We start from the raw sequence: 13,084 nt of genomic DNA on the forward strand, positions 1-13,084 counted from the left end.
GCATTCCCTTAACAACCCCCACTGACTCATAGACGTCACCACTGTAGATGTATGTAAAGGATTCCAGACAGAAAGGAACCGTCTCATACACGGACAGCAACTGGTGGCAGAATCTCTCACACACACACACATACACACACTCAGGACACAGTGAAGAGTTAGAGGGAGAAAGCAATGAAACATTCTGTTGACCTAGCTAGGTTTTACACCCAGTGGGATTTCAGTAAGGGGTGACTTCATTTCAGGGCCACAGATTTGGCTGCACCTGGTGTTGTATAAATCCACTGTGACATCCCTAGAGACCTGTACTGTGACATCCCTAGTCTTACACTAAATCACTTTAATAAAGGAAAAGGCTTGTCAAAATTTCACATGTTCTGCTCATTCTGTCATTTTATTACCCAATTATCCATTACATTTTTTCCAATCACTTTACATAACCAACCATTTTCATCGTTGTCACACTATTGTAAACCACATCAGCAAGTTAATACATAAAGCTTTGCATTTCAAAAAACTAGACACTTTAGTAACAATATTACAAAGGTTTTAGCTTCAAAAATAACTGAAAATGAAAAAAATAAACTTTTAAAGAATTAGCATCATAAAATTAATTTATTCCAAGTAAAAATACAAAATAATATTATGACATTGACCAGATATGAAAGTCCCTCCCAGAAACAACTCTATTAATGATTGAGAAAGCACTCCTTAAAGAAAATACGAAATAAAATGAAAAATATGTAAATATGTTTAATTTTTTTCTTAGCAAAAAATCTTTCTAAAAATAACAATGAAAATTTGTCTCAGTACAAAGGCTACATTACTATTGAAAAAATACCAGCATGAAGAAAAGGTACATATTTGACAGTAGAAAAATGATTTCAGTGAATCACAATGTCTAAAGTTTGCAATGAAAATAAATCTGCAATAAAGATTTATGCCTTTTTTCTTTTCTTTTTTTTCTATTTTTTATACAAACAGTACAAACAGTATTGCACATAACAACAAATAGTCGAGGTTAGGTTATAGCCTTCAAAAAATCGACTAGTTCAAGTGTCACATCAAGGAAAGGCCACAACAGGACCTGTGTTACCCAGGGGCTTCCCAGTCAAGTTGCAGGTCAGAACACCTCTGTGTTTTAAAAAATAATTTTTTTGAAGGACCCTCTCTTTTAATATAACATTAAGAACTTGGGGGCACATTTATTTACAAAACAAAAGGGAACATGTTATAATTTAATAAACTAAAAAAGTTCTCTTTAAAAAAATACAAACAGAAGAACTCTTTCACAATCCTGGTCAGTCGTGCACAATCAACGCTTGATTATAAATATACAAATTAAGGGAAAGTAGTTTCCACCATCTATTCACAACTTTCAGCACCAAATGGAGTTTATTTTTGTAACCTAGTCTTTATAACAACGTGTTTTTTTCCTTCACTTTAGCTTTATGCTGTACAATCCTCCAGCTTAGTGTTTTTTTAATCTCAGTGTTATTTTAGTACATGAAAGAGGGGTGCTTCTTCAAAAAGTTTTGCTTCTTTCACATAATTAGGTAGATTACTGTAGGTTAGATATGATCTTTAATATTATAGTTATAAAGCTCTAACTTCTTCATTTTCAAAAAACACAAATAAGCATGAAAAAAATAAAGTTACCCATCTGTTAAATCATTTTCTTGCAGAATTAAATTAATATATATTTTTCTGAATAAACTTACTTAGAAAATATCATTTTCTTTCCTATATTTCAAAATTGAGGTATTGCAAAAGATCATGTCAGTCAGAAAGCATGCCTTTTTCCTTAAAAACAAACAAACAAAAAAATCTTCAGCCAACTTTTGAAAACTGTCTAGAATACAAAAAGTAGTAGTGCATAACAAAATTTCTTATACAGATGAAAAACCAAACCAAACCACAAACATAGAAAAAAACAAACGAACAAACAAAACCACACCTGGGCTGGAAAAAAGCAATTATTACCAAAAAGCCCAGAGGTCACCTCAATTGGGGAGGATTCTAATAAGCATTTTTAATCCAGTAAAAAACTATTTTGTTTTTCCTTTTTGAAAACAAACTATAGCTTGAGAGCCAATAATTGCAACTAAACACTGGAGAAAAAAAAAAAAAAAACAAAAACAAGCAATACTAATTCAAGACAATACAAGGACATCACAGCACATAAAACAGCGACTTAAGTCTATTCTGCAGTGTCACATCCAGTCAGATTGTCCCCAGAATTCCAAAACAGGAAGAAGATTTAAAAAAAGATTTACATAGTCTCGCAATCATTGTATGTGTTTATATATTACTATCTGCAGCCCAAGAGTGAATGCTAAAAAAATGTCCACGGTAGTACTAGCAGGTCTTAATTCTATTCAAGCTTTACAGGATAAATCCAGGGAATTAAGTAGTTAATTTCTCACCCAGACAACCAACTCTGCCCAGGCCATCTTATTTTATACAGACATTTCTTTAGCATCACCATCACAGAACTCTCTTAAAGATGTGCCTAGTTTGTCAATCTGACAACTTATCTCTAGATACTGTATATATTCTTAGTGTTTGTAAGCTAAGATGAGCTCTTTGGTTTTCTGGACAAGGTCTGAAGCTATGTAAAATGGTGCAAGCACTAGGAGATTGTAACTAAGAGCTCATGTGTTACTTAATATTATACCAGTTATGAACTGTCAAGTTCGTTAATGTCTGACACAGAGGCTTTAAACAGTTAAGTTTGATCACAGTTAGACATAATCACTTTACTATATAAAATAAATTGCACAATATATAACAGAGCACCGCAAAGTACTTCATCTACCATCCACAAATTTGCTTTAAGAATATCCTACACCTAGGTTTTATATTGGTTGTAATATAGGTCATTCTGTTATGGGCTCCTCCTATTCAGAAGCATTCCATTTATTGAGGCATGCCTTCCTCCGATCGATTACCAATTCTTTGAATGAAAAAAATCTTGTTTTAAAAAATGAGTATTTTATAGCTTATATAGATTCTTAATTTGTGCATTGTGGGAAGGTTTTTATACTAGACATTGGATATAAAATTTATTGCATGCAGCAACCTGATTAAGTAAACATGCAGTCAGAAGTAGTGACCTTCCATTGACGCTTTCTGAAGTCTATTCTGATCTTCTTTCGGCAGCTGACTCTCTATCCCTAAATCATAAGAGTGTGTTGTTGGGTTTTTGTTTTTGTTTTAATTGATACCTTAGCCTGAATAGAGTATTATGGTATTAATAATACCATTTTAATAGCAGCAAAAGCTATTGCAGCATAAATTTACATAACACTAAAAGATCTAACCAAAATCCTCAGCAAAACAAAAATCAAACATGAAGGGAAAATAAAGATCCAGCTTATGAGGTATCCTTACAAGTCAAAATACAGAGCAACTAAAGGCTTATTTTCATTAGGGTTATCCTTATTCTAAATGACCCCAACTAATGATTGCTGAATTGTGAAGGTTTTGCTACATCTGCCACCTACTCACGAGTATTACCTTTGGTAAGTCTTGTCCTAGGGGCAACTCTCTAAGTTTCTGAAAATAAGTGCATGCTCCAGTTTCAAAAAAATCAAAACAAAAACAAACAAAAGAATCACAGATGTCAACGTGATGGCCGTTGATGAGAATGGCAGTCTACATACAGTCACGAGTGACAAATCAGGTGTAAGAAATTAAGGTACCAAGCAGACAAAGGTGTGAATCAAAGTGCAAATCAGTACCGTTATACACTCTGCAGTTTTGCATTATACTGGACACTGAGTTCAGTAATATGACTGTAAATAATAATAATAGTAATAAAAAGACCCATTTCTTCTTTAAAAATCGAGAACGAATGCACAGATTTCCAGAACGCTGTAAGCCCTGAGGCAGTGCCCTCTCTTTTCCCTCCTTGTTATCTACTCCAGTACTTGTGGCTGGGTCGGCCCTGGGCTCAGCTCCAGCGGAAGGGGACGTGACGAGGGCGGTCGCCTCCCTCCTTCACCAGCGGTTTGTGGAACTCCCGCCCGGCACGGGAATGTATGCTCGCCCAGCAGTATTCGCAGTAATACTGCAGACAGGTGACGTTGGCACAGAAGAACGGGGCAAACTTCCCACCACAGCGTGTGCCCTGGCACTCATCACACATCTGATCATCCAGCACATATGGCTTCACTTCCACCTGGACCCAGAGAGGAGAGAGGGGAAAATGGGTTAGCAATGTTTTTCATATTTCTCCCTGTTGAGAGTTTAGAAGCGGCTTAATGATTTGCCACCACTTGGAACTCCACTAATAAGGACAGTAGCCAAGACGGTGGGCTTTGGAATCAGCTCCTGGGTGTACTAGCTGTGTGGGATTAGGCAAATTCTTGACCTCTCTGTGCTTTTGTTGGCTTTATCTGGATAACTGTAAAACAGGTGTAACATTTATACACATGTGATGTTGCAGTGTCTGCATCAGCGGTTGAAGACTGGCAGGCAGGGCATTATCTATTCAGGGTTCCAGCTGAATAGACAGCTTGAAGCTTACTGTGTTGTTACTGGATGAGGATTTCTTTTTTGCACCAGGGACTGAACCCAGAGGCACTAAACCACTGAGCCATCTCCCCAACCCTTTTTATTTATTTATTTATTTTGAGATAGGGTCTTACTAAGTTGGTGAGGCTGGCTTTGAATGTGCAATCCTCCTGCCTCAGCCTCCTGACCCACTGGGATAATAAGCCTGCACCCCCCACCCCCAGCTGGCCAAGAGTTTTGAGGGATCTAGTCAACAAAGTGTGTCATAACACCCATCAGGACTGTCTCTAGGCCAGAGACACAGTGATGCCTTATTGATCAGCTTCCTGAGTGAGTAATGGATTCCTCATAAATTACTTTTCCCAGAGGCCAGACATTTTCCCCTTCTGGTGCTTAAACATCTTGAATTTTGAATTTTTTGGTGAAAAGCTTACTAAAATATATTATCCATCCTGCCCCAGTCTAAGCAGGAGACATTATGGATGTTCTTTGAAGTGCCATGGGTGATTTTCACTTTTGCTTTCATTCCCTTAGAATCTTGCTATCTGCTGTCAAGTCCAATAACACCTTTCAAACCCCCTGTATAAGTTTGTGATTTCCAATCATTTTCATTAAGCTTACTAAAAGGGGCACACTAAATGCCAGTCAAATGACTCTTAAAAGCCCCAGAATAAAGGATGTGGGTTTTGGAGTGCTGCTGCACTCTCCGAGGCCTTTCCTGGACACTTCCTGAGGGCTAAGTGATGCTAGGTGTTGATCACCCAAAGATGACACACACCATGACTCAAAATGATCCCAACCCAGATGTGCAAGGCTGCTACAGCAACCTCTCAGAAGGCAACAGCCAAGCTGACTCTGCAAATTTACATAAATTAAAGAGAACAACTACATGAAGCATACTCTTTAGGCTGTCCCACACTAAAAGAGGGTGATTATTTTGGCTCATGTGGATTTACTCACATGACTGGTATTTATGGATTGCTTATTCCTTGCCAGACCCTATATTAAAACTGAAATGAAACACAGAAGATGACACAAGTTCTTCCCTGAAATAATTTATGGCCTAGGACAGTTTCTTCAAGTTTCAGAAGGACCTGACTCACTTGGAGATCCTACGTGACACTGTTGAAGGGAGGCCATAATTCTTAGTAGAGATGTCCTAAACGTCCATACATAGTTTTTGCCATATTCCAATGCCACTTGGACCATTACCAGATATATTAAATGACTATCCAAATTAATTCCACTTTTTCTAATAAATAAATACAACAAAATAAAAACTGGTTTCTCTTTTCATCACCTAAATCACCTGGAATATCAAGCCATGACACTTTGGAAACATCAGTCTGGTGGGAATCTCATTACTGAACTATATAAAACTCCAAAGGCTCCAGGCCCATGCAAAGCCAATTGCATGGCCAAACTGACCCTTTCCTTCAGAGGGACTTGCAGGCACAGGAATGATAACTACCTTCAGAGATACATGGATTACTATCCCACATGCCTGAAGGAGGTGGTCATGCCCAAGGATACTGAAGAGCATGTATAATTTACTGATGAGCTGATGACCACTAAGGATAAGTGGGACTGATGAGAGCTTGGACAAGTGGCTACAGAAGATAGACAAGGAGAATAATATGTTTAAAATGATACAGACAAAAAGAAAGTCATACCTAAATAAAACTGATTTCACACTTAAGTTTTTTATTTCTAACAAGCTAGAGAAATGTTTGTCTGCGGTCATTTTGTTATCAGTCAACAAACTGACCTCCCAGAGTTTATAAAAACAATGACTGAACAACTCTCAGTGGCAGAGAGAGTACATCAAGAGACCATACACTATTCAAGGTGCAGAATTTCCTGTCCTTGGACATGAAATAAGAGAGAGGTACTGGCCAATGTCAGGAGCGGTTTGAATTATATGCTAAAGGCCATATTAAGGACAATCAAAGACCAGCCCTTGATATAGTCTGCCCTTTGAAGAGAAGAACCAAATAAACCATCCCAGTGCAAGTAAGGCATGCTTATGGGTAGATGGAAGCCAAGTAGAAGCAGCCATTTCAAATAATGGATTTGGAAAAGACAAGTTGGAAAAAGAAGCCAAATGAAGGCTGTAATTTGATAGGAAGAAAAGTAAGGCTTGCACCTCTTCATACAGATTCACAGCCCAAATACATGCTGTAAGCCAGGGCGTAAAGGAGAGGTAGTCAAACAGTAGCATACACCAGCAAGGCTTTAACTCCAAGAATCACTCACCAGGAGTCCAATGAAAGGACAAACCTGACCTAAGGATCAGATTATAAGAAAAAAATGAGCTGGAGCCTGTGGATGGGAAAGGCAGAAGAGAAGATGTACAGAACAGCCACGCTACAGGGGGGAAGAAACAAAGAAGGGGCACCTCTGTTCTTAAGATAAATACAGCACACACACCTTGAGTAAGAGAATACTGCTTCCAGGTGATGACCAGAAAGAAGAGTGGGTAAGAAGTAGGATAGAGGTTACTGAAAGATTCATACCATCTCCTTCTCCTGACTTCAAGGGAGGGGCTCTCATCATCACATTTCGGGTGAACTACTGGACACTAAGGGCTTGAGTGATTGTGCCTTCTCTCTCCAGCTGCCCAGAGATCCAGGGTCAATGCCAAGAGCACTATGGCAATGTCAGGTTTTATCACCAGAGGCACATGTTTGGACCAAAGGAAAGGATAATCAGCTGTCCTCTGGCAAAGAAACCTTGACTCTGGTTTTCCATTCGGAGACCCACACTTCAGAAGGACACATTGTCAGAAGGACCTGACTCTCGATGTGACACTGCTGAGGCCATAGTGCTTAGTAGAGTCATCTATAACTCGGCCAAGACATTCACGGCACTTCTGGGATAAGAAGCAGCAACTGCAGCTTGGAGCTGCCTAACAGATTACTGTTCAGTGTGAGCCCAACACACCATGTGTGAGCTATATAGGTTAAAGGGAGAACTAAACCTTGATAATAAGGAATTTAATTTCTTTGAATTTTTTAACTTACTAGGTTTCTTGGAGAGATCAGACCACAAATGGTGGCCATAAAGAGACACAAGAAATCAGTTAATGATAACATCAGGAAGCTGCTGATGCAAAATCTTTAATAGCTAAAGGCAACCTAACAGTGCTAAGTCTAGCACACGCTGACCAGAGCCCATATGCCAGGACAGATAACGTCATCCATGTTGGGTAATCAGTGTATTAGTTAAGTGGGTTGCAAATACATTACTAGACAAGAGTATTTGTAAATGAAATGTTAGAGTACTTTTTCCAGCTAATAGGGAGAAATTTCAATCTAAATTCACTATTTTTTAAAATAAATTCCTAAGGTCTAAGAAAATCTGAGGGAACATGTCACCTCAAATAAGAATGCTGAATTCCCTAACAGCTACATTTAAATAGTTAATCTGGGACCCTGAGAATCAAGCCAGCAGTCCCTTTAGAATCTGTACAAGTCATAGTTTTAACTCACACTGGATTCTGCCTGGCCTTTAAAAAACTGGATCAACCAAAGCCACAAAGTATGTCTCTTTGTAGTTAAATCAGATGGACATCAGTAATAATTCATTAAAGTTTTGTTCATATATACACTATGCAATGGCTAGGGAAAGAGTAGCATTGAATACTTAAAGTTGTTTACTTATTTAAAGAAAAAGCATTTAAAAAGTTAAGGGCAGGGTATAAGTGTCCCTATTTCTACACTGGACCCTGGTGTGATCCTGGCTCACTAAGCAGGCCATTTCCTATCACCTGGTACAATGGTGCTTCTTGGAAAAACATTTAATTTGGAGTGCTCAAAGCTTTCAAACATGATCTTCTTGGCATGTGTCACAGAGTACATCCATCCAGGCCTAAAAATCACAGCAGACTCACTGACATTCCCATTCAACCCATCTTTCCAGTTGCTGAAGGAGGTCTTCCAGCAGCTGACAATACTAAGAACGTCTAACATAAACATGCGTTTTTGGTTTTTCCATCTGTCTATGAGCCAAAATCCTGCTATTTAGAAGATGACAGATCACACGAAATCAAAGTAGCAACATGAAAATAGCTTTTCCCTAGCAACGAAGTTATGCACAACCTTCCAGATATGGCAAATTCAGTTATTAATTTTAGAAGTGACTTGGGGTAGTTTTTTTTTGTTTGTTTGTTTTTCAGTTGTAAATGGACAGAGTGCTTTTATTTGTTTATTTATATGTGATGCTGAGGATTGAACCCAGTGCCTCACACATGCTAGGCAAGCGCTCTGCCACTGAGCTTCAGCTCCAACTAGGGTAGTTTTTTTTTTTTTTTTTTTAATCCATAGGGAAAATGGTTTGGATTTTGTTTTCAAAAATTTATAGAGGATGGGCCTTACCATTATTCATTCATTGAGATGGTAGGGAATGAAAGGTTTGAAATGATCCTTGTTCCTTTCCCACAGTTCAAAATATGCTTATTGTGTGGCAGGATTCTGTGTCAACACCTCTTCCATATGTTTACAGAGTGCAGAGATCTGTGAGCACTCTAGCCTGAAGATTTCTCTTTCTGGAAAACTGATGGGTCAGCTGACAGTACCCTGCACAGGGCAGACTGACCCTCCTGCACCTAGTTTCCTCCGTGCTGACTGGGAATGGGGTTGGAGATGTAGTGATTAATCAGCTCACAACCAAGTGCTAGTAACAGAAGAGTGTATCATGAGGAACAATTGGTTAGAAAATGGTTAAAAATCTTAACTGAGTAATTGTTGTGTCAGCTCCTTGTCAGGGTGTACAGAAGCACAGCACCATGGCTAGGTCACAATTCACAGGCCTCAGTTTGGACCAGCTCCTCCAAATAAGCAGCACTCACCAAGAAATTGCTAACTGACAGATACCAACTAACATCTGAGGTTAAAGAACGCTGACTTTTCTGAGGCAATTACATAGAAAATAGAGACTTATTTCACAAACAACCTCTATGATCAGATAGGAGAGGAAAAATATAATATTGTAACCACTCTAAAAGAATTTTTATATTAAAGATTGCTCATAATTCCAAGGGAGGACACACAACAAAGCAGGTAGAACAGGCCAGGAAAAATCAGGACTCACAACTAGGAAGGAGGGCCTTGACACAAATGTCCCATTCCATTCAAAGAAGATTTTTCTCTAGATGACCCAAATTCCTTTAAAAAACTATTTCTAGTCAAAGGCTATGAGATGCCCAGTGTTTCAAAATAAGCCCAGGTAGAATTAGTTCAGATGATAGTCTTATTTCTGGGTATTCATTCCTCCCAAGTGTCAAGTCAAACCCAACTATAGACACAGGACACTTTCAAGCCAGATCAGGCAGGGCAGGTGACAGCAACAGGACAAAGGCTGGGTTGTAGGAGTCCCAACCAAGGTTAGGAGTACTAACAGTGGGGGGATGAGTCAGCAGAGCCCTCACTCCTGTTGCTATTTAATCATCCTATCTATTCTAGCTGTGGCCAGGACAAAGTGTAATATTATCAATATTTCTGTTAGTAGGTTGCTAGGTCTTCACATAGGCTAAAAATATAACACCTTTCAGAGTTTTTACAAATTCAGGCTCAATGTGTTTCTGAGAGAGAGAGAGAGAGAGGGGGGGGGGGGAGGGAGGGAGGGGGAAAGATGACAATTAAATATATGAAGATTAAGGTGCTGGCAAAGAAAGGTACAAAAGATAACATCTCATTAAATTGGAAAATTTAAATAGCATGCTAATCATAGCAAATGTCCTATGCTGTGGCTTAGTTATCACAGTGTTCTTTAAGCATCAGAAAGCCTCAACTTGGCTAACTGAAAGCCACTATCTCTGGGCCTCAATATTAAACTAAAATAGAGTCAAGGGAACACTATTTGTCAAAGGCATTTCAAGCCTATTTTTTCTTGTTATATAGACACATTGTAGATGATATTTTAGAAAGATGCAACAGATAATCTCGATTAGTCAAAAAATAAGGAATTAAAAATATAGGGCTGGGGTACAGCTCAGTGGTGGAGTGCTTGCCCAGTATGTGCAAGGACCTAGGTTCCATCCCCAGTACGCGCGCGCGCGCACACACACACACACACACACATAACTACTCCAGGACTGCCAGCTACAGCCTCACACCCCATCACAGGTTGCTGCTGTTTCCATGCCCCACCCCAAAACTTCTGTAGACAGAAAAGATACAGTAGGTGGGACACACTTGGAAAAAAGGGACTGAGGAAGAAAAAAAAACAATCAACTACTTATTCAACTGTATGCTGCTTTCATGTAATCTGAGCAGGAAAGATGGAAAAGAAAAAAGAAAGTAGAAAAAGCTGAAAGCAGCATTTTCTCAACTGGGTTCTCTAGGACATTATTCTCAAGACATGTACACTTCAGAAGAATTTTATGATCAAAAAACTTGGTGAAAATTGCATACTGTCTCCTTCTGGATCTTTACAATAAAAATTAATATGTAAAAAAATTCTAATATGTCCTAAAATAAACCAGCCTAACTTTCTTTAAGTAAGCACTTTTAAATTCATTTAACTCAGAAACATATTTAAAAATAAACTAGGTATTAAAATCCCAAAGACTCATGTTTTAGGAAGCACACATTGGGAAATAATTACTTAGGGGAAACTAGTTCTAGGAACAAATTCCCAGGTAAGACAGATTTCCTTCTGAAAGTTCCTTCTCCTTATTTGAAAATACTCAAATAATCAACCATCTTTACCCCTATCTTGCCTGAAATATTTAACCTCCTTACTCACCTGAACCAATAAATTGTCTTTAATAAACATCTTCTAGAACATCTCAAATATTAATCATTCATAGTTTCACATAAATCACTGTATTATCAGTGCTACCATATATTGATAAAATGCTTTAGTTTTCAAAAGCACTTTCATTCTCTCTCAGTGTCTGTTCTTTTTCTTCCTTCAAGATATATCACAAATGGTACAGTTGAGACTAAAATCCCAGATTGGTTGATTCTACTCTAGTATCTCTTCTACCAGTAAAAAGGTTTCAATGAGCTGAATTAGGAGACCATAATCAATATCTACCACATGATGCACTTAAAATTATAAAAACCTAATGTGCAGATTTCTAGGAGACAATGTGACTCTTATGACAATATGACAATAAGTGTTAATGAGTAGCTGGGGGGAGTCTCAAATTTTTATAAGCAAATTGTTTATTTTAATATAATAGTGTTTTGGCTAGACTAAGGGAAAGTCAACTGACTCTACCCTTCACAAATTTTCTTATGACCTCACAAAGTAGACAAAGGAATAGGAAAATGGCTATGTAAAAAGATTACCCATTTTCAATGATTTTGTTTTTCACACTATAAAAATCTTTCAGACATAGTGACCCAGACTTGAGTTACAAAGAAAACTTGATTTAACAGACCTTTCACATCTAGAGTGTTCATTTGGCATTACTTCTAAAACTATCACTAAAACAGACAGAATGAGTGCAGGAGCCATCTTTGGCTCTTGTTGTATTTAAATATTTTTAACTGTTCCAGTTTTCCACAGAACCACTATTCCAAAGAATATAAGCAAAATTAATCCTAACTTCTATTCCATTTCAGGTGCAAAATCTTTTCATTATCAGAGGAAAGATACTGGTAAAAACACTTATTTCTTTTTTTTTTTAAAGAGAGAGAGAGAGAGAGAGAGAGAGAGAGAGAGAGAGAGAGAGAGAGAGAGAGAGAGAGAATTTATTAACATTTATATTTTAGTTCTCGGCGTATACAACATCTTTGTATGTGGTGCTGAGGATCGAACCTGGGCCGCAAGCATGCCAGGCAAGCGCGCTACCGCTTGAGCCACATCCCCAGCCCCCAAAAAACACTTATTTCTAGACTAGAAAAAAAAATCCTTCAATCCTTTCCATCCCTACCCACCCACCATCCAGTATTAAGGATTGAACCCAGGGGTGCTCTACCACTGAGCTACATCTCCTAGCCTTTCTTTATTTTTCTTTCAAGACAGGGTCTCACTAAATTGCCCAGATTGGCCTCAAACTTGCAATCCTCCTGCCTCAGCTTTCCAAGTGATTGGAATTACACGAATGTACCACTGAGACCATATGAAAAAAAAAAAATCTTTCAATCCTTTAAACAGAAAATATCTAGGTGCTTACATCTATAAAAGTAACTTTTAAGTCTCTACATGTGTGTGTCTTGGCTAACATCCAAACAGTATGTTAGTAGACTGGCACATATGTTATTTTTTTTTCAGTGCCAACTTCAACTATTTTGTTATCTTTATATTAAGGGGCTGAGTAGGTACTTTAAAAGAAGCCAACAATTAGCCTTGAACAGATGGTTAGGCAATAGCACAATTTAAATAGATCAGACTCAGCAATAATACAAAGTAATCTGTATAGCCCAAGAACTTCCCAAGCACTTCTTCAACTATTTATTGTGCAATAAACTTACACTAGTGTTCTGACTACAATAGGACAATGAAATTGAGCCCCTAAAAGGAAGAAGCCAGCCCAAAGTCACACCAAGATTGAGAAAAGCTAAGAGTAGATTCAGGTTTCCCAATTCTTAAGCCAGTACTTTTTTTTTTCCTC

General features: G+C 38.1%; 1 protein-coding gene across 8 annotated transcripts in view; it reads right to left on the reverse strand.

Moving 5' to 3' along the window:
- Window positions 1-366: 366 nt before the first annotated feature.
- Window positions 367-13,084, reverse strand: part of CPEB3 (cytoplasmic polyadenylation element binding protein 3) — a 188,704-nt gene continuing 175,986 nt past the window's right edge. For all 8 annotated transcript variants that reach the window (XM_081268702.1, XM_081268701.1, XM_081268700.1 and 5 more), the window contains one exon: window positions 367-4,183. In XM_081268702.1, the coding sequence (XP_081124828.1) occupies window positions 3,956-4,183 (228 nt within the window). In that variant the 3' untranslated portion in view covers window positions 367-3,955. The remainder of the gene's footprint in view (window positions 4,184-13,084) is intronic.

Source organism: Spermophilus citellus (genome assembly GCF_964194105.1).
Source record: "Spermophilus citellus genome assembly, chromosome: 15".
In the NCBI taxonomy this organism is placed as follows: domain Eukaryota; kingdom Metazoa; phylum Chordata; class Mammalia; order Rodentia; family Sciuridae; genus Spermophilus; species Spermophilus citellus.